This window comes from Tiliqua scincoides, chromosome 4 (genome assembly GCF_035046505.1).
Source record: "Tiliqua scincoides isolate rTilSci1 chromosome 4, rTilSci1.hap2, whole genome shotgun sequence".
NCBI classification, from domain to species: domain Eukaryota; kingdom Metazoa; phylum Chordata; class Lepidosauria; order Squamata; family Scincidae; genus Tiliqua; species Tiliqua scincoides.
In genome coordinates, this window is record NC_089824.1 from 29,812,723 (window position 1) to 29,838,699 (window position 25,977).

The 25,977-nt window shown below is 42.2% G+C and overlaps 1 protein-coding gene across 3 annotated transcripts in view; it reads right to left on the reverse strand.

The window, feature by feature from the left end:
• Positions 1–243: 243 nt before the first annotated feature.
• The window catches only part of LRRC69 (leucine rich repeat containing 69), a 32,826-nt gene continuing 7,092 nt past the window's right edge, over positions 244–25,977 (reverse strand). The window contains exons 3-8 of one of the 3 annotated variants that reach the window (XM_066624791.1): positions 24,114–24,186; positions 20,660–20,855; positions 16,872–16,943; positions 10,131–10,232; positions 7,454–7,633; positions 244–3,848 (exon numbers count right to left, since the gene is read on the reverse strand). In XM_066624791.1, the coding sequence (XP_066480888.1) occupies positions 3,738–3,848; positions 7,454–7,633; positions 10,131–10,232; positions 16,872–16,943; positions 20,660–20,855; positions 24,114–24,186 (734 nt within the window). In that variant the 3' untranslated portion in view covers positions 244–3,737. The remainder of the gene's footprint in view (positions 3,849–7,453; positions 7,634–10,130; positions 10,233–16,871; positions 16,944–20,659; positions 20,856–24,113; positions 24,187–25,977) is intronic. The other 2 variants (XM_066624792.1, XM_066624793.1) reach the window with 2 other exon arrangements.

Here is a 25,977-nt window from a genome sequence, read left to right on the forward strand (position 1 = left end):
TCAGCTTCTTGTTGGACCAGACTCTCTTTGTGAGTCTGGAAAATGTGGTAGCTGCTTTACCGATGCACTTGTTTAGCTCGGTATCGAGAGAAAGAGTGTCGGAGATCGTTGAGCCAAGGTACACAAAGTCATGGACAACCTCCAGTTCATGCTCAGAGATTGTAATGCAGGGAGGTGAGTCCACATCCTGAACCATGACCTGTGTTTTCTTCAGGCTGATTGTCAGTCCAAAATCTTGGCAGGCCTTGCTAAAACGATCCATGAGCTGCTGGAGATCTTTGGCAGAGTGGGTAGTGACAGCTGCATCGTCGGCAAAGAGGAAGTCACACAGACATTTCAGCTGGACTTTGGATTTTGCTTTCAGTCTGGAGAGGTTGAAGAGCTTTCCGTCTGATCTGGTCCAGAGATAGATGCCTTCTGTTGCAGTTCCAAAGGCCTGCTTCAGCAGGACAGCAAAGAAAATCCCAAACAAGGTTGGTGCAAGAACACAGCCCTGCTTCACTCCGCTTCGGATGTCAAAAGGGTCTGATGTGGAGCCATCGAAGACAACAGTGCCCTTCATGTCCTTGTGGAAAGATCTGATGATGCTGAGGAGCCTGGGTGGACATCCAATCTTGGGGAGAATCTTGAAGAGGCCGTCTCTGCTGACCAGGTCGAAAGCCTTTGTGAGATCTATGAAGGCTATAAGTGCAAGCGGTACTCTAAAAAATATTATATAGCTATCTACCTATATATGAAGTCTGAACTTAAAACCATGCTGCTGAGCCTGTGTGTTAAAAGGAGACAGACCGAATTTTAAAAGCACACAGAAAAGATTTTTTTCCTGTGGTCTGAAGACAAAGGAACATTCACCGTGCTTGCATCTTATCTGTTGTAATGAGAACACTGCGGCACGCAGCCAAATCCCAGCCAAATGCTTATGAGAAACCGAAACCATACTGACTTAACCAGTTCCTTTTTTTCTCCTCCGCTCCAACCTGCTTGGACATTTCTTTTTTACAACTTACACATACAAACCAATCAAAAACATACGTTTCAGGTAAGCATATTATAGCATAACTACCAGGCTTTGATACTTTGCATCAATATGAATCATATATTCATAGGCATAAATTATATATATATTCATATAGAACATGAATTATATATTCAAGGCTGTGGGGGAGGTGGTATGTTACCACAAAACTCCACCCCTTAAAATTTACCACTATGGAGGAGTATTTACAGCACAGAACAGCAGAATAGGAAGAATTTACAGCTCAATCCTACCTAACTTCCCACATGGTGATACAGCGGCCCCAGTGTAGCTTCTGCTGCATCTTGTAGAGGGAATTTTGGCTGCTAGAGGCCTCCTGAGGGAAAGGGGAGCTCAGCAGAGGTTTCTGTGGGGATCCCCACACACCCCCAGAGGCCGGCGCTGGCAGAGGTAAGTGTCAAACACACCCTTCCATTCCCAGCATTGGAAACATCCTGGGGATCACGTCACTACCCCAGCCCCTCCCCCATAACTCCCTACATCTGTGGTTTTCAAACTCTCAGGGAGAAAATATTTCTTTACCCAGAGTGTAATTAGTTTGTGGAGCTCTTTGCCACAAGAAGTAGTTATGGTATCTTGCCTGGATGCCTTTACGAGGGAATTGGACAAGTTTCTGGAGAAGTTCATTACGGGTTACAAGTCATAGTAGGTATGTGCAAGCTCTTGGTTTTAGAGGCAGGTTGCCTCTGATTGCCACATGCAGGGGAGGACACCAGGCCGCAAGTTGTGTCTGTTGTCTTGTGAGCTCCCTGGGACATTTGGTGGGCCACAGTGAGATACAGGAAGCTGGACTAGATTGGCCTTTGGCCTGATCCAGCGGGGCTCTTCTTAAGGCATACCATGCTGCCAGTGGGGGGCTCACATCCTCCAATGGCCCTACTAATAAATGACCCTTTCCCATATTCTCGCAGCACACCTGGAGACCATTCACAGCACACCAGTGTGCCGCAGCACCCTGCTTGAAAATGGCTTGTATTTGATGCAGAACACTGTGTCATCTCATGCAACAGGATAACAAGAACACAATTCAAGGCTTTTCCATGATTCAGATTTCATTATCTTTTAAAATGTCAAAATTTAAAACTTTGATTTCAAAATCAGCTTTTTTCTTTTTGGGTTGTGGTGGTGTTAAAAGAAAATGAAAGGTTCAACCCATCCTTCCCTGGGAGGAGCAGCTGCATGTGCAGCAATCATCATGTAACTTTGTTACAACTGTCCTGGCCTGGGTGTTTACCAGACCACTACAAGGAACAGGAAGCCCATGTGCCTGCCTGGGTGCAAATTAGTCAAGTACTGACCTCAAGTGATAGGTCTGAGGCAAGATTGAGAGCTGGATGGTAGTTAGGGGCCTAGTACTAACCACGTGTCCTTGCAGCCAGTGCACACAATTACACCTTCAAGGGAATGGAGGTGGCTCAAATTTAGAATAAGTTGCAGTTTTTTGTTTTTTTTTTTGGGGGGGGGGGATAATTTCAACCCTATTTCAAATAAGCATCTATTATGATCTTAAATTATATAAAACAATTATTTAATAAATTTTACCCTGCCTTTCTACCACACTTTGGGATATACATATATAATGCTTATGTTACAGATATGTGGTTTGATTTAATTTGCATAATATTCTGCTTGGATTAGCAGTAATTCTGTTACCTAGAGGGTTTTTTTTTTTTTTAACAGAGGAGTTTATTGGTTATAAAATATCTGCACTTTAGGTAAGCACACGGTCCTACCTATAACCTCAAATTGAAATAACTCTCATGCAGTTAGATTAGAACGTCCATAATCTCTATACATCAACACCGAATCCACATACTTAGAACAAGTTTAAGTAACAGCCCTATTTTCTGTGGCACCATAATTAGTTACATGAAATGGGAAAATAAGCTACAGATAATGAAAGAATTGCACTATAGAAAAATTTAAGATAGAAAACATCCCTGGGAATCAAAGAGAAGTGCACCTTATATAGTCAAAATGGAAACACAAGCAAGCAAGCAAAAATCCCATCTACTTGTAATTGCCTGTTTCGCTATGGAATTGCCCCCTCCCAAAAAAGTTTTCCACAATACTCAGCCTAGAATAAGCAAAGCAACTATGAGCAAATAAATCTTTCCTAAATGTGCCATCTCTCCTTTTCTTTTTAAAAACACTACACATTTTCTCCAGTCCTGAAAATTCTGCTTGCTAATTGTTAAAGCCAACTTATCAACATCTAGATAACAGGATTTATAATTGAAATCAAGGACTATGTGATCACTGGACTCACGTTAAAGTATTCTTTTGTAATTTTAAAATGTGACCCTAGCTTTTGAGGTGGTGGTGTGGGGAAACACTTAGCAGAGTTTCACATTGGGGTGATGGATTATAACAGAGAAGCCAAAGAAACCACGGTAACCCAGGTTAGTTACAGTTAACATTATAAAACGTTACCTCACTATTAAACAATGTCATGAGTTTGAGTCATTCATTTTCAGAAGCAGGGTGAAGTCTGCCAAAACACACCATTGGCCCTGCACAGCTGTAGAGAATAATTTCTACCCAGAACTAGATCATTTCTCTACGAGTACTGTTGCAACAGAACTGTATTTTAAATGGAATATTGAGGCAGCCCCCAATGCCAAGTTCACTTTCAGTTCTTAAGAATACCACAATGGATATGCTGGTTGAAGTGCATTGCTGAATGCATCCATTCCTTGCTCTAGGGGACAGCGATTCCAAAGAGTTCACGGTCACGGTGGTTAAAGCATTTGTATGAGCACAACAGAGCCCTGATGGGTAAGAGCCGTAAGTTTCTGCTTGTCTTCGTTTCCTTTTAAAAAAGAAAAGGTAAAAAAATTTCACTTTATACAAGTTACAATACATTGCAGACTATATTCCTTTAAATAAATTGTAGATACTCAAAAATTAAGGCCTTCCCCTGAACCTCTTTCCCATCAGACAATACAGTAAAAACTTCCTACCATTGTTTGCTCAAACACAATAAACCAACAAAGTGTTGGCAGAACATTGATTTTAAAATGAAGAACATTTGTGTCAGGGTTACAGATGTCCTCACACAGCCTTGAAGCACATTTATCGCTGAACAGCAAGGCAATCAGAATTTAGCCTCTGTGAAGGACAATCCAACACTACGTAACCTGGTGGAAAAAAGGGGCCAGCAGGAGTCCAGGAAAAGCTGATTTATTGGATGGTATTCAAAACATAATAATTGGAGGAGCGGAACAATGAAATGAAAATCAAGATGTGGTACCCTGTTGATGAGGTGTGAGAAAACAGCGTCAGACTTGCCACTTCAGCACAAGCCTCTAAAAAGGATAGCAGGCAGTTGCCCTTTTAGAGACCTTGGTCAGATTCTCTTACAAAAGGGGGGTGGGACATACAGTATTCTGTGGAGAGATTCTCTTTGAAGTCTCACAGTCTTGTGAATTCAGTGCACAGGCTAAACCTTAGTGATACTGCTTTAAAAATACATTGCCAAGGTACACTACTTTCATGCCCTTTCCCTGACTACACTTTTATTGTTGTATTGAAACTGGACCAGTGGTAGGTCTTGGTTCCTGAATGTGACCACATCCCTCTATTGCCATTGGTACAAATCAGTGAAAGGTGATACATTGTTATACTATGCTTGCACGAAGAGATGGTTCAAAACTTACGCCAATCATGAACATGATATATGAACAAACACCATCGGATAGACAGTGGTTTGTTATTGACCACCAAACTAGGACCACCAAACACCACAGTCTGCAGCTGGTTTGCAAGCCATAGTTTGACATTATATCTGAACCAACAAACTCTGGCTTGGGATGTTGTTCCACTGTTTAAGGCCAATGCTTAATAAAGCATCAGGGAAGGAAAAAATCTCACAACTTTTAGTCTGCCTGTATAGCTGAAATATTAATAATGGCTTAGAGTCTAAACCACTGTTAGCCCAAACCATTATTTGGCATTTCATCTGAACCAACTGAGTGCCAGGACCAACAGAATAATCACAGAATTATAAGAAACCAAAAGGATTAGCTAATGCCCAATGTTATAATTAACCTGTGTCTAAAGAACCTCTGATAGTTGCCTTTTCAAACTTTTTAAAACTTGCCAGAAAGATTCCACATCCTTCCTAAGGAGCATGTTCTATCTCTGAATGGATCTACTAACAAGGAAGCTCTTCATAAGGCTCAGCTTAATCATTACTTCTTTAATTGTCCTCAGCAGGAAGGGCAAACAATTGTTACAACCCAATCCTATTGGGCTCTTATGCTGGCAGAATGAGATGTAAAATGCATTCCAGCTATGTGTGGTCACACACCGCCAGAGCACCAACGGGGAGGCCTGAGTCTTCCCTTGTGTGCCAGAGGATTGTTGCAGACCCAATGATCCAGGTCAGACAGCAGGGAAGGTGGGATGGGCTGGAAGGGGGCGGGATGGGCAGAACAGGAAGGCAGTAGGGGCACTGATGGGGGCAGATCCAGTCTGAGAAGGGGCTGGCTTTGGTGGTAGCAGTGCCCATCAAATCCAAACCCCCTTTCCAGATCCAATCCTGTGGCCCAGATTCATGCAGACTTTGCACCAGGTCTGGGAGGGGTGGGGTTGGCAGAGGAGGCCTCCACCATAACTTTACCCTTCCTAGGCCAGAAAGCGCTACATGGGGCTTCTTGGACTTGCACCAGCAATTTTGCTGGTACAGATCTGAGTAGACCCACTGGAGGCTCGAGTGCTATGCGGGGTAAGGGAACAAATATTTCCATACCCCAAGGAAATGTCCAACCCAATCAGTTCCAGTGCTGGATACAGCATGGGCCATGCAACCCTACTGCACCAGCACAGGCTAATATTGGGCTGCTCAGCAGCTCCTGGGACCTGGTCAAAGTCACAGTGGTCTGCTTCTCACAAGGAAATTTGTACTGGGCTTGGAAGTTCAAATACCTGCAACTGAGAAAGAATAGACCTCCCATAAAAAGAAAAAAAAACTGATCAAACATTTTGTGCTAAAAAGTGTTGGAAGTTTTTGGAATTCTTTCCCCTCCAACTTATAGTTTGTCATTTCTACTTCTGCACGCATAATATACTGTGATGATACACTAGTAATACACACAATTGTTATAGCTTTTTGCAGTAAACCACTTTCCTTGTAATCTGATGATGTAATTGTACCAACTGGATAAGTGTTCTAGGTTTAGATCATGAATAAAATTAATCATCATATAAATGAAACTGATGCGGATTTTATTGGGGCTTAGCTGCATGTGTGATTGAAGGACATGCTGTTGTAAAATTACATTAATTTTCCAAAATACAGATCCTCCAAGGAAAACTCATTTGGAAAGAGCCAGGCTCGCTTTCATCTCTTCAAAGGTGTTTGATGTATTACATGACATCATTCTATGCAGGGTTGAAAGTTCATTCAGCAACATGTGAAGAGATTGCTCCCTACCGATATAACTTTAAGAGAAACTATGGAAAAGTAAAGTACTGCAGAAATAACAAAGATGAAAAAAGAACAATCATGAGACAAGAATTCAAGGCCTTCACTTCTCAGCCATGTTATAAAATAGGGCCTTGGTCACTAAAGACATGGTAGCCAATTTCAAATCAGGTTATTGGTCACAAGCAAATTCTTTAATTGAAGATATCAACATTGAACAATTAACAGCACAATCCTGTGCATGTCTGCTCAGAAGTCAGTCCCACTGAGTTCAGTGAGACTTACTCCCATGTAAATATGTACAGGATTGTGGCCTGAGATGGCTAAGGACAAAACTAGAGGTTGCCGAAGTACACAATGCAGTCAAGTGGGAGCTATGTTTTCTTAATGAACTGTACACGGGGTAGGAAAAGAACAAATTGTCAGCAGGAGACAGGGAGCTCCCCACTGAGGTTTTGATGCAGAATGCAGCCTGCCAACTCTGTATATTTAGTTTTTTTTAAAAAAACTGCAATTGAAAGTCAAAAGAAGTGCTTTGTTTTTAACTGAAAATAGTGAAAGGGAGGGGGCCCAATCAGGATCATAACCACTTCATGAATTTTTTGTGAAGCCGATACGCTTCTTCTCTGAGCATGTTAGAGGTAGGATAGGATACAAAGGAAATAAATAAGTGGAATGAAATAAATGAAAAGGTGGGATAAACATGAGAACAACAATTGAAATAAATAAATGACTGGCATTCAGGAAGGGACATGCCTGCATTAGCCAAGACGGCAGGGCACTGATGGAAAGGGAATGCTAGAATGGATGGACCCCTTAAGTGATCCTGAAGTGCTCTACTTATATTTGGGGACTGATAAGGATTTTATCTATAGCTGCAAAAATGAAAGGATAAACATAGGAGATGGTTTAGAGAAGCCTTCAGCAGTAAGACCTGGCAAAATCTAGACAGGCAATCCAGCTTTACAGTATTCAGTAAACAAAATTACCTGTTTTACAGCCACAAACTGTACACATTCTAGCCACATATTCAGAAAACCACAGCCACAGTGAGCACAGTCCCGATACCCAGCAAGCATCTTCTGCACTTCTGAGTTCTGCTTTATTGCTCTATCCAAGAAAAGGTCTTTGTCTTTCATATGAGCGAGAATAAATCTTGCTGTTATTTCCTGTATTATCAGAAAGACAGATTATCTTGCATAACTAGAAATATTTGCAATAGAAAATCAAAATGAATATGACTTTGATACAGTAACCAATAATTAATGAACTACTGTAGAAGCAAAACATTACACATACTGAAAGTAGTATCTACAATTAATTGCACAGGATACAGAACAGGCACAGCTCTCATCCAAAAGACTGATATGCCCCAAGCTTATTGTCTGTCAGTTGTGAAATCAAAAGAAACTCTGTGAGATGGTGAGAAAAGCAATTAGAAACCCTTGACAGAGTAATCCCAATAGAGGAACACCCACTAGACTGCTAGAAGGTATCTTTACACTGGAACTCTGTCCGTGTCAATAAGGATTGTTATCTGTTTCCCATTATATGTACAAGCAGCAAACTACACACATGTGATTGTCACATGTAAGGAAGCACCACTGTGTGCAAGGTTTCAGCGTGATTCTGATGTCAGTTACTGAAGGGAGCTCAGGGGTGAATTCAAAAGGTTGCAGTTTTGTAGTAGCTAATTTATTTTATTAGTCAAATAAAAAAGAAAATGTCACTTACTCTGTATCTTTATACTGTGCAAACATCATGACTGTGAACAGTCATGTGCATAAACTAAATAGAGATTAGCTGGAGGTAGCCAGAAGCAAAAACTCATAAGTATATAGTTTGTCATTGATGTTGTCTCTACACGTGTAAGACCTTGTACAGTGTGATGTAAGGCTTGCTGTCTTAGAAGTCAGCCCCACTGAGTTCAGAGATACTTATGCCCTAGATCTAGTCTGTAATTAGGACTCCAGTCTTAATTTAACTCCCTGCAACAAATCAGAACTATCAGTACATAGAACTAATTCCATAAAAACTAACTTACACATTCTAAACCATAATACACATTAAGCAAAGAATAGGTATACCATCATATGGTGTCCCTAATTGCTTCAGATGACTCATGCAACTGACCTAAGCTGTATTTACCAGTAGAATGCAAAGAAAAATAAAACAGGTAAGAACTAAGAAGCCTTTCCCAAATCATTATTGCTAGCCACATTATATCCTAAACCCAAACATGGCAATCAGTCAGATGCTGAGCAGAAGCAAATCCCATCCACAGTCATTCCAAGCAAAATTATTGGGTAGCAAATTTCTATTGCTACCCAACATCCTGCCTCTATTTGTGGCTGCCCTAAAACAGCCTCAAGGAAGCTGAGATTTTGTAAGAATAGCACTCCATGTTGCACAAGCAATGCATGAGAGGCATGTAGGTGGAAGGCCTGCACTGTAAGGCAAAGCACTGGCAATGAATTGCAAGATATAGGCTAGAAGCCATGGTAGCCACACCTGGATCTAGTCACTTTAGAGTTGCAGCCAGCCGCTTACGTTAAAGTCAGAGGAAGGGCCCTGAGGCCTGGTCTACAGCAGGTAGGAGATACTGTTATATTGAAGCAGTGTGGCATGTTGCTGGTGTTTCTATGAGGACTGGCCAAGCATAGGCGTAGTACTGCCTGCCTTATTAATTCCATTAAATAAATACATAAATCTTCTAAATAAATAATTAATCAGGCTGGACTTTTCTAATCACAAAGATCCAACTGAAACATGTCAGATAATTTGTATAGATATTCATGATTCAATCTATTTTAAAGATGTGCAATTTAAACTAACCAACAGCCCAATCCTAACCAAGCTGGCACAGGGGGGCCACATGACCCACACTGTCTCCAGTGCTGGGATTGAGCAGGCAGGGGGTCTTCTCAGGGTAAGGGAACATTTGCTCCAGCCTGCGCAATGGGGCTACTTGGATCTGTGCCAGTGAAATCGCTGGCACAAATTCAAGAAGCCCCATGTTGGGATGTCAAGTCCAGGAGGGGGAATAGGATTCGGCAGAGGCCAGTACCACTGATCCCTCCCCCCTCCAGGGCCTGAACCACCCCCTTTCCACCCTCCCCCATCAAGTTGCATGCCACCCCCCATTCCACTCTGCTCCGCCCCTGCGCCACCAGGTAGGAAGCTTACCTGCTCCACTGGGCACAGTTCAATGATTCAGCACTGGCAGGACAGCACAGCCTACTCACTAGGTGCCACAAATGTGCTACATAGCATCTTTGTGACACCCTAGGGCTGATGCAGCAGCTGCTGCACCAGAGGAAAGTAAGAATAGGATCAGGTTGCAAGCTAATAATGTGTTTTTATCATTTAAGCAAGAATTAAATTCTTACCTCAAATCAATATTTAAATGGTTAATCCTTTTTCTAGAAAAATCTCCTTTGAAAAACTGATTCTAGTTAAATTCTGCCTCTCTCCAGAATAAACTCTTCTTTTGTAATTTCTCTTTGCAAGAGAGTGATAATTTCTGAGAGGTAAATCACACCACTTCCTGGACTACAGAATGATTATTTAGAATCATTTGAATAACTAGTATTCAAATGATTTTGAAATCTGGAATAAAAGCAAATTTTAAACCATTTTAAAAGGTTTACTTTGCAAATTAGTAACCTTAAGTGTCAAAATGTCCTTCTCTTGTATGGCATAAATTGGACGCTTCTCAAGCAATGGATTATCTTCACAATAAAGTTCCTTCAGCTCAAGTTTATCCATCTGTTCAATCAACACAAATAACATTTTTAATGTAAGACAACAAAAATAATTTCAATGAAATCTTTATATAATGCCATGCTAAATATGGTAAAAGCTGTGTTATTTGACATGCATGGGGAACGGAGCACCAGCTACCTGTATGTACTGATAAAGAACGTTTTCATCACTTCCCGGGCTATTTCTGTGGTGCCTCTCTGCTCTCCTTCCTTCATCACCAGTGCTCACTAGGAACAAAGATGTCCACTTCCTTCCTTCTGAGTAGAGGTGTTTGAAAAATTATGACTTTTTTTTTGAAAATTTGTTGAATTAAAATGCAAAATGTGGTGTTTTGTTTTTATTCACAGATGTGAATTCTTAAGCATCAATATCAGGTTCAATATCATTACATTGCAGACTTCAATAATTATAATTACTTTCTGTATTGGACTGTGACGGAAATCCACTCCCACCCCTTTATGGCAGGGTAATCTTTTTATTACCCTCAGGGTGAGCAAGTGGCCATAAACCCTTATGGTCACTGGGCACCCGCAGATCTCTCCAAGACCGATTGCCAAATAGCTCCTAAACCACAGAGCTTCCACTCCTGATAGCCAGGATAAATTTGGGGAACCCTCCCCTTGAGTCGTACTCCAGCTGACACCCTCTTGGACTCAGCTTCATAAAAAGGAGTAGACTCCCATACAGGGTCTCCAGGGTCCACCCCGGCCACACTGGATTGCCTCCCACAACCAGTCCCTGTACTCCCTTCCAATCCCAATAATCCAGTCAGTTGTAATAAGTAGGATTTATTGCATAAAGGCTTAAAGCAGGGTTATACAGACAGCACTACATAGTCTAAAATTTAAGAATTTAGGTAAAGAGTATAGCATTACAACACAACACTCAGTCTAAAAACAATAACAACTACCTCCTAACTCTAACTATCACTCACCAAAGTCTTAGCATTCCAAAATTCTGATCTAGCCCATCTTGCTGCAGTCAAGTTGAGTTCACTCCTGCCAGAGCGGTCCCGGATCTCAGGCCCCCTCAGCCAGAGACAAAATCAGCGCAGCATAAGCGTCCCTCCCTCACCTTTATAGGTCTCCTGACCCATCCACCAATCAAGACTCGGTGCCGGCCGAACATTCTAGGGGTGAACGTGCCACCAGCCTCCTTACTCATGGTGGAATCCCCCCTCCCATCCCAAGACACTCACAGCTGAACCCTGTTGTAATCAAACTGGCCTTGGAGCCCACTTGGTAGCTTGGTACGATATCAGAGGCCCTGTGAAGCAACCTCCTCCACAGTTCTCCCAGGTTTGGTATGCACTAATTAATGTTGAATACAGCTGGGGTCTGACACTGGGGCCTACCAACATGGCTACAAGCAGATCTTTCCTTATTCAGATATTACCTGGTCCTTGATTTCCCTTTTTTGTCACATGGACATTTAATGTCCAATTCAGGCTGCAATCCTAACCACACTTTCCTGAGAGTAAGCCCCATTGAACAAAATAGGACTTACTTCTGAGTAGACCTGGTTAGGATTGTGCCCTTAAAGTGCTTGCCTATGTAAGTCTAATTTAAAGCAATTACTCATCTTCCGGGTGACTCCTATATCACTTAAATGTGCTGTTCTATATGTGGGGTAATGTTAGTGGGAGGAGGATGGGCCAGAGGGAGAATCCGGTCTGGGATGGGGTGGGGACAGCAGCAGACTCTGCCAGCGAATCCTATGCCCCATCTCTGGCTAGAAAGCCCTACAGGCTTCTTCAGTTCTGTGCCAGGTTAAAGCTGGTGAGCTCTGAGGAGACCCATTGCTGTCAGCTGCCTTCTACCCAGGGTAAGGGAGTAAACATTGCCTTTCCCCCAGAGTGTCTGACAGCTGCCCTGGCCCCACAGGATGCAGTTGTGGCCATTTCAGTGCCACTGCTCCTCTGATCACCACTGGAGTTTAGGATTGAGATGTTAATTTAACGTGATATAGCATGCAAAAACTATACAAGGTATAGTTTCCAAAAGAAATTGATTTATTAGAAAGTGCAACCAAGGATAGGCAAAAGCAAAGTAACAAGCTTGCTGTTACGGTATAAAACATTACCTAGTGTGAACAAAGTCAGAAGAATCTGGCCTTATGAGAATACCTATAATATGTATTAAAAGACAGAAAAGCAGAGCATTCTTCTACGCAGCTGGTGTATCTGTAAAACTTCTTATAATTTTTTCCCTAAAGCTTATAAAATCTTAAAATTTTGTGACATGGAAAGGTTCACACCTCCAGGGCAAGATGATTGAATAGGCAATGACACTCCAGGTCACATAGTTTTTAAGAGAAGCAATCATCATAAAATATATCAGTTTCTTAGAATACTTTTAAAACTACAACTATGACAGAATTCTGGAGGTGTAATCCAAATCTCCTTTACAAAACAGGTCAAAAGATGATTTCATTCTCATAAAATATAGCAGAAAACAGATTAGTACAGTGTTTCTCAAACTGTGGGTCAGGACCCACTAGGTGGGTCTTGAGCCAATTCCAGGTGGGTCCACATTCATTTCCATATTAATATATTAGACTTGATGCTACCATGGTATCTGACTGCATTTGGGGAAATGTTACAGACCTGTACTTTTAACAAGCTACTATGTATATTCTTTTAACAATGATGGTCAATTGGACTTACTCCTGGGTAAGTGTGGGTAGGATTTCAGCCTAGGATTGTTCAAAATGTTCCTGCTTGATGATGTCACTTCCAGTCATGACATCACTTCCGGTGCGTCCTGACAGATTCTCATTCTAAAAGTGGGTCCCAGTGCTAAATGTGTGAGAACCACTGGATTAGTAGGTCTGGAACTCTGGTTCTACAGCTTGCTCAGGTTCCACATACTCGTTCATGAAGATGAATTCTGCAGGCACTGTACTAAACATTGAAAAAAAGTGTGCTGTAGGGATATGCCTTTTACCAAACGTGCATCTTATTTGTTAATAATACCAGTATGGCAAGGGGCAATCTGGTATGGTACTGTGACACACAAGGAGGAGATTCATTTTTCGTCCCATGTCATTTTGAAGACAAAAACTAATGAAGGTGTGATTTAAAATACTTCCACCACTGCAACAAATCACCACTTCAAGAGGATGATTTTTAGCTTCAGAATAGTGCAAAGGAGAAAACTGCACCTTTCCCATTAGTTTCATGGAGTATTCCTTCACAGGAGACTTGAACAAATAAGAGGCGCTTCCGGTATAAAGACATGACTATAGCATGTTTTCACTTATGCCTAGTTTGACTATTTATAGAGCACTTGAGCCTGCCAAAGTTAAACACCTAAGGCTGCAATCCTAACCACACTTTCCTGAGAGTAAGCCCCATTGAACAAAAAAGGACTTACTCCTGAATAGACCTGGTTAGGATTGTGCCCCTTATCACACAATTTCAGAGGGGAGAGATATAATATATACTTAAATCTTCCACTGAAATCAACAGGACTTAAAATGCTTAACTTTTGCTGGTTTCTTAAGTATCTTAAGAGAACAGTATCTTAAGAGCACAGCTGGACACAGAAAGCAAAGTAAATGTTTGCATGTTCAACACACATGCTGTAGATCTACAAAGTATAAATGGTTGTATTTGTTGTAACAAGCACTGTTCTTTCATCAGTATGATTTGTGTAGCTGAGCAAGGAATTTTGATAAGAACATTTTTAAAAAGAAGCATAATCAAACAGTGTTAGGAGTCATGCAGTGGAGATATACCTGTTTTATTCAAATGAGAAAAAAGTTATTGCTACACAGTGGTGTAGCTAGAAGGGAATGGGCTAGCAGGGGGTGCCAGCCTCGGGGAGGGTGACACCACTAGAGACCAAAATTGCAAAATTTACGGTTGTTAGAAATGATACTATCATGTTATGTATCACTTGATGTGTAATTTACAGCAGAATGCAATGAAACAAACATTCTTGCAATAGCTCAAGGCTTATAAAAAGCCTTGCACAAAGCAAGGCTGACCTTTCCTTTGCTGCTTCTGCAGCATCACAGACATGAAACAGCAAGCATTAGAGGGAGCCCTCCCACAGCTCACACAAGAGGTCAAACAGTTGCCCTCACGCTGAGACCAGTTGTGTCGGGCCAGTGCAGGCTCCAGCAAATCTCCAGAGGGTCAGAGGCTCATTGGAGAATGGGGGCTCCCTGAGGGCCACACTGAGAAGCCTTGAGGGCCGCATGTGGCCCCAGGGCTGGTGTTTGGGCACTCCTGGCCTAAGGTTCCAATCCTATCCAACTTTCCAGCACTGAGGCAGCCATGACGATGGGGCATGTCCTGCATCCTGTGGTTGGGGGGACAGTTACAGAGGCCTCCTCAAAGAAAGGGAACATCTGTTCTCTTACCTCACACCTGCATTGGTACTACAAAGTTGGATAGGATTGGGCCCTAAGTCTTACTGAACACAATGGACTTACTTTGGGGTAAAATAAATAACACCATTTTCAAGTACCTCTACCTATGTCACAACCATTATTATCTGAGGGCAGCTATATGTATTAAGCAACAAATACAAATCACTGATGTTAAGCAAAAGGTTCCTGCAGCACTATAGGTGATATGTATATAAATGCATTTGAGACAGTCGTGTACATCATCCACACTGCTGCAGGAAACACCAGTAAGCATCATCAGTCAAGTTCTTATATACTGGACAGTAGTGGGCAATAGTTTTGTGTCTTGGGCTGTTGCTCAGATAAACTTCAATATTCGCTACAAAAAGGCTGAAAATCTTGACATTTTTTTTCTTTCAGACAAACTCTTCTGCTTCATGTTTTCTGTGTCTTGGTGGAAGGAATGTCATGATTTGAGTTGTATAACATAACTGAGTGCTGCCCTCAGGTGACTGTCAATTTTACTGCAAGCATGCGTTCATTCAAATGCTGCATCCTATAATTCTGAAAGGTTTTCTATTTATTGGGTGAGATCCAAAGAACCAAGAGCCAAGTCCAGCAAGGATGATGGGGCTTTTTTGTTCCTTTCTTTTACTGTAGCCCCATATGCTTTCTGAAAAGTGCTCCCAAGGGTCAGGGGACCTTCTGGAACAATGGAGGAATGAGGCATGGGTGAGGGGCTGCCACTGGAAAGCGCAATTGATAGAAATCAGAGATATCTCCCACTCTTGTACTTTTAAGGGGTTCTTTGTGAATCCCATCTATTCACTTTTCTAACATGCCCTAACTTCATAAATATAATTCTTCATAAAATATAAGCTGCAACAACTGAAGACAATTGTGTAAAACCAACTGGTATATTCAGGTCCAGCCTATTTATACAAGGATTTTTTATACACAGATTTGACTCAACACAAATGGCCCCTGCAAATGAGAAGGAATGTACTGATCCCTGGAGAAGGGGAAAATGCATCCCTTTAAAATCAGTTTAAAAAACTGAACAGTCCTTTAACAATAGCCTCCTTAATAGCCTTGTTAGAGGGCAGCTGGCTGACAGTCCATCAATCCTTCTCTCCCCAGTGGACCCCTCCCTTCCCCCTGAGCATGTGAAAGAAAGGTGATTGCTTTGCATTGGTGAAGGGAGGGGCTGAGTGAAGCAGCTTTCTTTCTAAGCTGTTGGAGGAGGACTGATTGATGGATTGTGTTCTTAATGACTCTTATCATTACATCACAAAGGTCAGCAGGGCTGTTTTTAAATCACCAGAGCAAAGAAACTTTGCTTTTTAAATTGATTTGCTATAGTGAGTTTATTGCCACCCACGTGAATGCTTGGAATGGAACGCAAGCGAATAATGAGGCTCAACCTATAGTGGGGAAAAATACACTACAGAATAGAAAAAGCAAGATAACGACAAATGAAAACCACTTCCCAAGTGAATTAGAAAATGTGAAATATACACTAGTGCAGTGTTTCTCAAACTGTGGGTCATGACCCAATTTCTGGTGGGCTGCAGAATACCGCCCGGAACTACCAACATGTCTGGGTTGCTGAGATTTTGCATTTTTTTAAATGTAAAAAGCCTGCCTCTGCAGCGTGTTCTCACTGACGAGCATGATTTCCATCTGGGATGATATTCAGTTCTATCAGCCTCACAGAGGTCACCATATTTGGCTAACAGTGGGGATCAAGAAAAAACACATCTACAGATTTAATATTATGATGCAGTTTGCAAGAAACTCACAATGAAGATGAAGGGACAAGCATTAGGTATGGTATACTAAGTGGTTTTCAGACTACTGTTTCACTGGTTTGTACTAGTAAAATAAATTTCTGTGATTGGATTGTTTTCCTTTCTGTCTCAGACCATTCAGTGATTGAACTTAGGTAAAGTGGGGGTTTCAGGTGAGTGTGTGATTTGGGTTGCAATCTACACACTCTTATCTGACAATTAGCTCCATTGAATTCAATGTACTTACTTCTGAGTAAACATGTATAGGATCTCACTGTAGGGGACCTTGTTTTTCTTAATAGCCTGAGTTTTCATTTTTGATTGGTTGGTGTGGATCTTGTTCCATTTAGGAGACAGGTAAAACCTGTTTTGAGACTATGATTTTAAGAAAAGAGGCATATTCCTACATATGTAACCCAGATCCATATTTCAGGAACACTTTACTAATTCCACAATTTAAAGATTATTCAAGGGATTTATTAAGGTTCATACTTACTGCTGCTGGGAAAACCTGTATATTGTTTCCTGCTACATCCAGGACTCGAAGACTCTTCAATTTGCAAAGTCCCTAGTTAAAGTTGATTTTAAAAAATGTAGTTAAGTGCCAAATGTAAATTAAGACATTAAACCTAAACTATGCCAAAGCTTAGATGTAGGAGGAAAATATCTAAAAGTAACAGAAAGAAAACAACAGTCAGTGACAGGAAAATAATCATAGGTGAGAAGCTGGAAATAAACTCTAACAGGGAATCTGATAACGTCTGTATTTAAAAAATCTCTAGAGCAAATATATTTTAAATTTGCTTCTAGCAGATGTTTGCCTCTGATCATAAATACTGAACTTATTACTTTAAAAACAACATGGGTACTGACTAAGGGCCCAATCCTATCCAGTGCAACCTCAGTGCCAGTGCAACCGCAATGTGGCCTTGAGGATAAGGAACAAACATTCCCTTACCTGGAGGAGGCCTCCATGATTGCCCCCTCAATGCAGGATGCAGCACATACCCCACTGGCATAGCTGCACTGATACTAGAAAACTAGTTAGGACTGGGCCGTAAATCAGGAAGTATCCTAATTTGATATCCTGGCTTATTAACTATGGTTTGTATAAACCCGTTTCTCAAATTTGGATAAAACAGAAAACTGTGTTACAAACCACAATAGGAAGATCTTAATCTCCTCCTCCCATAAAGAAGAGAGGGTAGCACACTGGTCCAAGACCCTTGCTCAATGAACTAGGATTATATCTGAACCGATTCCATGTTATAAGCATGCTAGACGTACCATGCCTCAATGTAGCCCTACATAGATTTTAAAATAACACAGTTCCCATCCGGAGCAAGAGGTAGCATATTTCACTGCCACCCAACCACTTTTATTCTTCATCAATTGTAATGTCAGAATCTTTTCAGCACTGACCACTATATGGTGAAGATCAATAGTGTTGCTTAAATAAATTCTCAGGTTTTTATGCCCACAAGCACCAACACACTATTTACTATTCATTTCAGGTACAGTAGTTATATCCTGTCTTTCACCTTCCCTTTTACCTGTTCATGACAGCTTACACTATTTAGTTACCTATGAGTAATAACTCTGTCCCCAAGGGGCTCAAATTCTTTTAAAAAAAGGATTTTTTGAGGCAGATCTTTGGGGGATTAGGGACCCAATCCAATGGAGCCCAGCGTCAGTGGTGTGCTTGTACCAGGTGTTATAAAAGCGCTATAAGACGCTTTACTACTGGCGCTCAACACACAGCACCAGGAGGACCCGCCACAGAAGCAGCTGGTGGTTTCTCCCCCAGCTGTTGGAGCAGCTTTTCAGGGCGGGGGGAAGGTGGAACTGGGTAGAGGAGGGAAGGATCAGGCCAGAGAGGGGCAGAGATGGCAGCAAATTCTGCTGCCGAATCCTATACCCCTCCCAGTCTGCGGAGCCCTACTTGGGCCTCCAGTTCTGCTAAATTTCTGGCACAGGTCTGAGGAGACCCGTTGGGACTGCTGGGGCTTTACCCACAGTAAGGGAATGAACGTTCCCTTACCCCAAGGAGACTCTGGTGCCTGCCCTGGGTCCACAGGATGAATGTCTGCCATTTTGGCGCTGCTGCTCCTTGTGGCTGCCCCGGTGCATAGGATTGAGCTGTAGAAGAGGGTAAATATATTCAAAAATGATGTTTAAAACATCCTCCAATGCAGAAGGTTGTTGGTGTTTCTATGGTCATGCTCAGGAGGCAGCAGCAACTGCAGGTGCTTTCTGCAAAATCTAGTAGGCATCCAAGGGTCCAATCCTATCCAACTTTCCAGAACCAGTGCAGTCGCAATGCAGCGCCAAGGTAAGGAAACAAATGTTCCCATACCTTGAGGAGGTCTCAATGAGTGCCACCCCACCAGAAGATGCAGTGCATGCCCTGTTGGCACAGTTGCACTGGCACTGCAAAATTGGATAGGATTGGGCCGCAAGTCAGCAATTTAGGGGAATTATCTTCCTCAGGTATTGTGTGACCTTATAATCTTCAACTCTCCTCTCATGTCACCTCTAATGGTCACTTCTCATTTAAACACTATTTCCAGTTTGAAAACTACCACAGGTCTCTGTCTGCCATACCTAATTGTTTGCATATTCTTGAACATTCAGTGGAACAAATATGGGATTTTTAGCATATCCTGGTAATACTTTAAAGTTTTGAGGTAACTGAGAGTAATTTCAGTAGCAGCAACAAGAAATAACCCAGCTGCAGAGCTTTCACAGCTGTGTTTGTTCAACACTTTCTTTTCCAGTAATACTTTGAACTTTTTATGTGAAATTTTGTTTATTGGCTTCTGCATGGAACTAAATATATAAATCAAACATTGGCACAACATTGTCTAAAGTCCATCTAATATTCCTCAGCTGCTTTGAACAAGTACAAAAACAAAAAAAACATCACAACCAACATGTATGTGGCAAGCACACTAAATGATGTGTTTAAAATGGGTACGGGGACCAGTTAGCCAAGTCAGCACAAACTTGTGGTAGAAAATACATATTTGGTGCTGTGAAATACATGAAGTGGCCTTTAGTGGCAAAACAAAACAGCACCACCAAAAAGGCTTACATATTCATTATTTTATTTCTTCCTATGCTGTTAGTCAACCTCTCTCTCTCTCTCTCTCTCTCTCCTCTTCCTGCACTTATATCCTGGTATTTCCCTGTCTGTGACTTTTAGTCCTCTAGTTTCATTACCCTCAGCTACACAAAGGTCTTTCACTGGCAGCTTTCTTGACCTACTGGGCCACTGGCCACAGCTCCCCGTTAGGGCTACAATCCTATTTATTGTATAGGGCGGTTTTTTGCATGGATTTCGCAACTCCCCTGGCTGGCTTCCATGGCTCCCTGGGGAGCCACAACTCACAGTTTGGGAACCACTAGCATATACTGTATTACTCAGTTGCTTATTTCTGTTTCTCTTACAATATAGGTAGTGTAACTTTAGCTTCCAAGAGGTGAAATATAAAATAGAAACAATAGAACAGGGGTAAGCCTCTGAAAGTTGATTGAGACATTAGGTTGGAGGCCAACGTATATAAATAAAAAAACATGGCTTTCAAGGGAGCAGGTGATCTTCTGTGAGTTTGCTATTCCCATCATTGGAACGCACACTTATTTTTATCAATACCATGCCTAAACTGAATAATAAAGTGTATTGTTAAAATTGCACCTAATAGATGACAAAACATTTAAAAATACCCTTTGACAGTCAACATATGATCTTCAAGAACAGGTTGTTTTCCAAGGTACACTTCTACTCATAGGGCCAGCCCAAGATCTCATGACACCTGAGGCAGCATGCCAAATGCACATCATTACCCAATGCTCTATGTTCCCATAAGGGGTCCACCACACTGGTCCACAGACTCCTTCTCTTGCTATGCAGTGTTGTGACTATGTTGCAACATCTCTGAACAATCTGTGATGACATCATGCGTCACCATTGAACTTCTGGGTTGCCAAGTCTCATGCTGCACAGTTTGGTTTCAAACTGCACAACTGCACAGTTTAGTGGAAACCTTACTGATTATTTGTTAGCCTCTTCTACTCTGATTTCCCAATGTTCTTACTCAGCACTCTCCTTCCCGCCACATTTTCTTTTTTCTTTCCCTTTCTTCCACTTCCAATCCACAGAGTGGAAGTAGGAGGAGGAACAGTAGAGGCAAGTAGGTGGGCAGAGATGGAAGCCCCCCCCAATATGTTCCCTAGGGCAACTGCTTCACTTGGGCTCATAGTGGTCCAGCCCCAGCCACTCACATGAGGGAGCTCTTCTATTTGATTTCTTGATAAAATCAAGACCTTGAGTTTTATCAGGTTTCCAATCTCTTGAGGAAGTGCAGTGATGGAATTGTGGGACAAATAGAGTTCACGCAGTTTTCTGAGACAACAAAACTCCTTGGGAATGCACTGCAGTTGGTTATTATCTAAACTCACACATTCAAGATTTTCAAGCCTGTGGAAGAAACAAAGAACATCACTGTTATGGCCTCCAAAACTATATTGCTTTTGTGTGTTTATCCAATAATTGTGGCCTCATATGTTTGAATATAGACAGATTTTAATTATTATAAAGGAAAGACCGTGTTAATTCATCTGGATAGGCCTCTCATGTAGCATAATAAATGTACAGAAGCCCTGAAAGCTATAGGATTAATTTAGGGTCCAATCCTAACCAACCTTCCAGCGCTGATGCAGCCACATGCAGCCCTGATGTAAGACAACAAGCATTCCCTTACCTTGAGGATGCCCCTGTGATTCCCCCCAACAGTAGGATGCCGCACAAGCCCCATTGACACAGATGCATCGGTACTGGAAAGTTGTATAGGATTGGACCGTTAGGGCGCAATCCTGACCCAGGCTTGGGCCGGCGCAAGTCCCTTGCACCAGCCCAGGAGGGTCACAAATGTGCCATAAAGACTCCTTGGGAGTCGGCTAGGCCAGCGCGCGGAGGCTGGAACAAGCCTCTGCTCCGACGGAAGCTCTGAGGTAGATGGGGAGGGGGCAGGGAGGGGGAGGGGGCATTCTTGGGTAGGGGGAGGGTGGGAAGCGGGAGGCAGGGCTGGGATCCAGCAGTTAAACATGTTCCAACTCCCGTTCCCAGGGAGTTAGGGGCGACTTTAAGCTGCTATGCTCTCCTTGGATTTGCACCACCTTCTTGCCCGAAGGTAAGGGGAAAAGTTTCCCCTTGCCTCTGGCAGAGCTGCTTTTGGCCCCTATTCTATGCTGGATACATAGCCTCCTGGCGACCCACCAGTTTGAGAACCACTGCTCAAAGCATGCAATACTGCAAAACATGGTACCTGAATATGTAATTTTGCATGCTTGAATGTAAACATTTGAGAATTCAAATTTGCTGAGCACTATTTGGGCAGTACAGTAGTATTCATGGTTTGGCTTGCAAATCTTATGCAAAAATGGGGTGTACTGCATGGCTGGCAGTTTTTTGTTTTACTGCTGCTGACGTAAACATCTTAGGCACAACTAGACCATAAAGCAAATAAAATCTTTTATTTTACTATGTTACATTTTATTTCCATGGTTGCCTTTTGAAGTGGCTCACATTAATAAAAACAATGATATACAGGCCCTGCTCTCAGGCTTATAAACTGTCCAATCCTAACTAAATCCTCTCCTACAGATGCAGCAATGACACTGGAACAGCATTTTGCAGACGGTCAGTTCCAGAGGTCTCCTCTGGGTAAGGCAATATTTGTTCCCTTGCTTGGGGATAAGCCTTTGCTGTCCCAAATGGATCTTAGTCCAAGCGTACCCAGGAAGGGGGAACCTATCCTATAGGATATTGGCTACTGTCACTAATATTGCCCCCTTCCCAACCTCAATCCACCCCCTCTCTGTTCCAATCTCCATCCCATTCCTCCCCCTTACAAGCACTAGGGCTCCCTGATGGGCCACTGGCATGCTACCACTTGAGGCTTGTGGTGGTGGTCCAGTTGTGATGAAAGGTATTTCACCTTTTGTGACAACCATAAAGCAAGCTGCATTGCTGGAACATGAGTTCTGGCAATATAGCAGCCCAGTAGGATTGGTCTGTAAGAACACAAAAGCACATAAGGGAAGGGGAGTAAAAGGAAAAGAGAGGAGGGAGATGTTTTTGTTTTCTAGTTCCTTAGATTAAGAAATGCTGTCATGAATTTGTGTTCGTTATATGGAAAGAGTTACTTTTTGTAATACTACCAATCTCTTTTATAGTTTTGCCATTTTTCAAGAAAGAAAAGTGTTACATTTACACTTATACTAGAGGGTATACTTGTACAAACAGTTTGGGAAAATTGCGCAATTGTTAGACAATGATATATGCCAATAGTTCCAAAACTGTGTGCTGGGACCCGTCAATGGATTGTGACCCAAATTTTGATGGGTCACAAGACTGACAAGTTAACAGCTGACAAGGAAAATGTACTGAGCCCTATGGAAACCACAATGGAGCAGCATGTGCGCATTTACTAGCAAGTAGGCAACCATGCCTCAGTTCACTTCAAAGGGCATGCCAAGGGGAACGCAACTGGTTGGAACAGAATGGATCCAATGAACATAGGCCCCAACAACCTCTCAAGAAGGAAGTTCCCTCTCCAAGCTGACAAGGAAAATGTATTGAGCCCTACAGAATGCTAAACTATGGGTGCAATCCTAATCCATTTTTCAGCATCAACATAAGGGCAATGCAGCTCCTAGGTAAGGAAACAAACATTCCCTTACTTTGAGAAGCCTCCGTGAGTGCCCCCCAACTGCAGGATGCAGCACATGTTCCATTGGCACATCTATGCCAGTGCTGGAAAGTGGGTTAGGATTTGGGCCTAAGCCACACATGCACACTTACACCTGGGTAGACAACTGTGCCTCTGCTCTCATCAAAGACTTCTGCTTTTATCAAAGGCAAGGCAATCAGAATGGTCCCAATCCAATGAACGTGGAGCTCAATAAACGCTCCAGAAGGTGATCTCAACCACAGCAAAAAGGATAAAAACAGAGGCTTGAGCAGCTGATAAAGTGAATTTTTGTTTTAAGTTTCATAAAGCTAAGCAGATCCTGATAGAGCAGCTATTTTCAACCTTTTTCATCTCCGGGCACACTGACAAGGGCTAAAATTGTCAAGGCACACCATGCTGCTGGTGGGGAGCCAATATTCTCCAGTGGCCCTAGTAATAAATGACACTCCCCCAAATTCCTGTGGCACACCTGCAGACCATTTGTGGAACATCAGTGTGCCATGGCACACTGGTTGAAAATCGCTGCAATAATGTGGTCTTAAAAAGTGGGTCCCAGTGCTAAAAAGTTGGGGAACCACTGATGTATGCATTTCTACACATGCATTTGGTTGGCAACCTTCAGTCTCGAAAGACTATGGTATAAGCCTACAGCAGCCGGTATTCCCAGGCGGTCTCCCATCCAAGTACTAACCATGCCTGACCCTGCTTAGCTTCCGAGATCAGATGAGATTGGGCATGTACAGGATAACAGTTGCATTTATATGCAGTCATTTAATTTGAGAATTTTTGAAAAACGTCATAGGTCTTTCCACCACAACCAATTCTATAGTTTAATTTATATTTGAAGATTAGTCAACTAGTTTGAAGGTAGTTACAAAAGACATAGTTAATGTGATGTCTTCGGTCCAGATAAATATAATGGTTATTAAATTGTATAGCAGCCAGTTCAGGTAACACCTGAGTCATACAGTAATCAAAATTACCTGTGTATCTCTGGAGGAAGAAAGCTAAGCTGGTTGTTGTTCAGATTGAGAAGTACTAAATTCTGCAATCCGTCTATAAAGAAACACAACTTTAAGATAAAGTATATTTTCTCTATAGACTTCATTATGCATTTTTTAATTTGCCTTAAATGTTCTATTGGATCTTGCGTTGCTACGCTTTCATATATGCTACTTTTTCGTCATTACTCATTTTTTAAAAATTAACAACAATATAAAATGGGTGAATATCCTATGTTTCAAACAGAGATTTGTTTGTACAGTACTGTATTGTGCCAATCAAAACTCATATATGAAAATTAGCTGAATGTTTTACCATACAGACAGCGAACTTCTACAGCTCCATCCAATTAAGATTAAGAATAGAGCTGTGTGTCTCCAAGTTCTGAAAATGTCCATGGACAAAAGATGCTGGTCTAAGGTCCTCTTAGGTGAGATGTCTGCTTTGCAAATAGAGGTATAAGTTCAATCACATCCAGAAAAAGCAGGCATTGCAAGCAATGCTTGTATTAATCAGAATCAGCACAGAGTTCACCAATATCTTCCACCTTGCACTGGACAACCAATACAAGGCAGTAACGCATGACTGGGGGTCAAACTAGACAAAACAGTGGAAGATATGCGATAGGGCTTGTTTTGAAATCATATGGTCAGAAAGCAAGAAAACGGGACTTCTGACCAGCCAACAACACCACCTAATGTCTGGTCAACTTTCATTTAGAAAAGAAAGTACAATGGCCTGACAGGTTTTTACAGTATAAAAATAAATATTATATACAGTGGTACCTCGCATAACGAATGCCCCGCGCAGCGAAAAACCCGCAGAACGAAAGCGGTGTGCGAAGTTTGGTAACTCACATAACGAATTTTTTTTATTATTGTCCTGGTTTGTCTTAAGGGGGGGGGGATCTTCATGTCCCTTTATGATCCTGTCCACCCTAGCAAGGGGCGGATCTTCATGTCACTTTATGATCCCGTTCACCCTAGTAAGGGGCGGATCTTCATGTCACTTTATGATCCCGTCCACCCTAGTAAGGGGCGGATCTTCATGTCCCTTTATGATCCCGTCCACCCTAGTAAGAGGCGGATCTTCATGTCCCTTTATGATCCCGTCCACCCTAGTAAGGGGCAGATCTTCATGTCCCTTTATGATCCCGTCCACCCTAGTAAGGGGCGGATCTTCATGTCCCTTTATGATCCCGTCCACCCTAGTAAGGGGAGGATCTTCATGTCAGCTTGCTCCCAGGAAAGTGTGCACAGGATTACAGCCTTCAAACTCCCCACTCAGCATCCCCCCATCGCTCATTCACCCTCTCACTGCCCCATTTCCTTCACGTTTCCCCCCATGATCACGGCAAAAGCAAGCAATTGAGTGCAGCTGCTGTGTCCTCCCCAGCTTAGAGCACAATCCTGTGCGTGTCTCCTCAGAAGTAAGTCCCATTGTGCTTACTCCCAGGAAAGTGTGCACAGGATTACAGCCTTCAAGCTCCCCACTCAGCATCCCCCCCCCCGTTTTTGAAATCCTCTGTACAGTATGTATGCCTTTAAAGAGCACTTAATAAACACTTTGTAAACCAAATTTGACTTTGTTCTGACTTTTCTTGCCCATAGGAACGCATTAATTAAATTTCAATGCATTCCTATGGGAAAACGCGCTTCGCAAAACGAAAAACTCGCATAACGAAAGGACTCTCGGAACGGATTAATTTCGTTATGCGAGGCACCACTGTACTTAGATCTATAGCTGCGATACAAAAGATGAACAAGGTTGTCTTATTTAGTGTATCTTTGTACAGTATTATACTAGCTCAGTGGTTCTCAAACTCTGAGGGAGCTTTACTCCCTC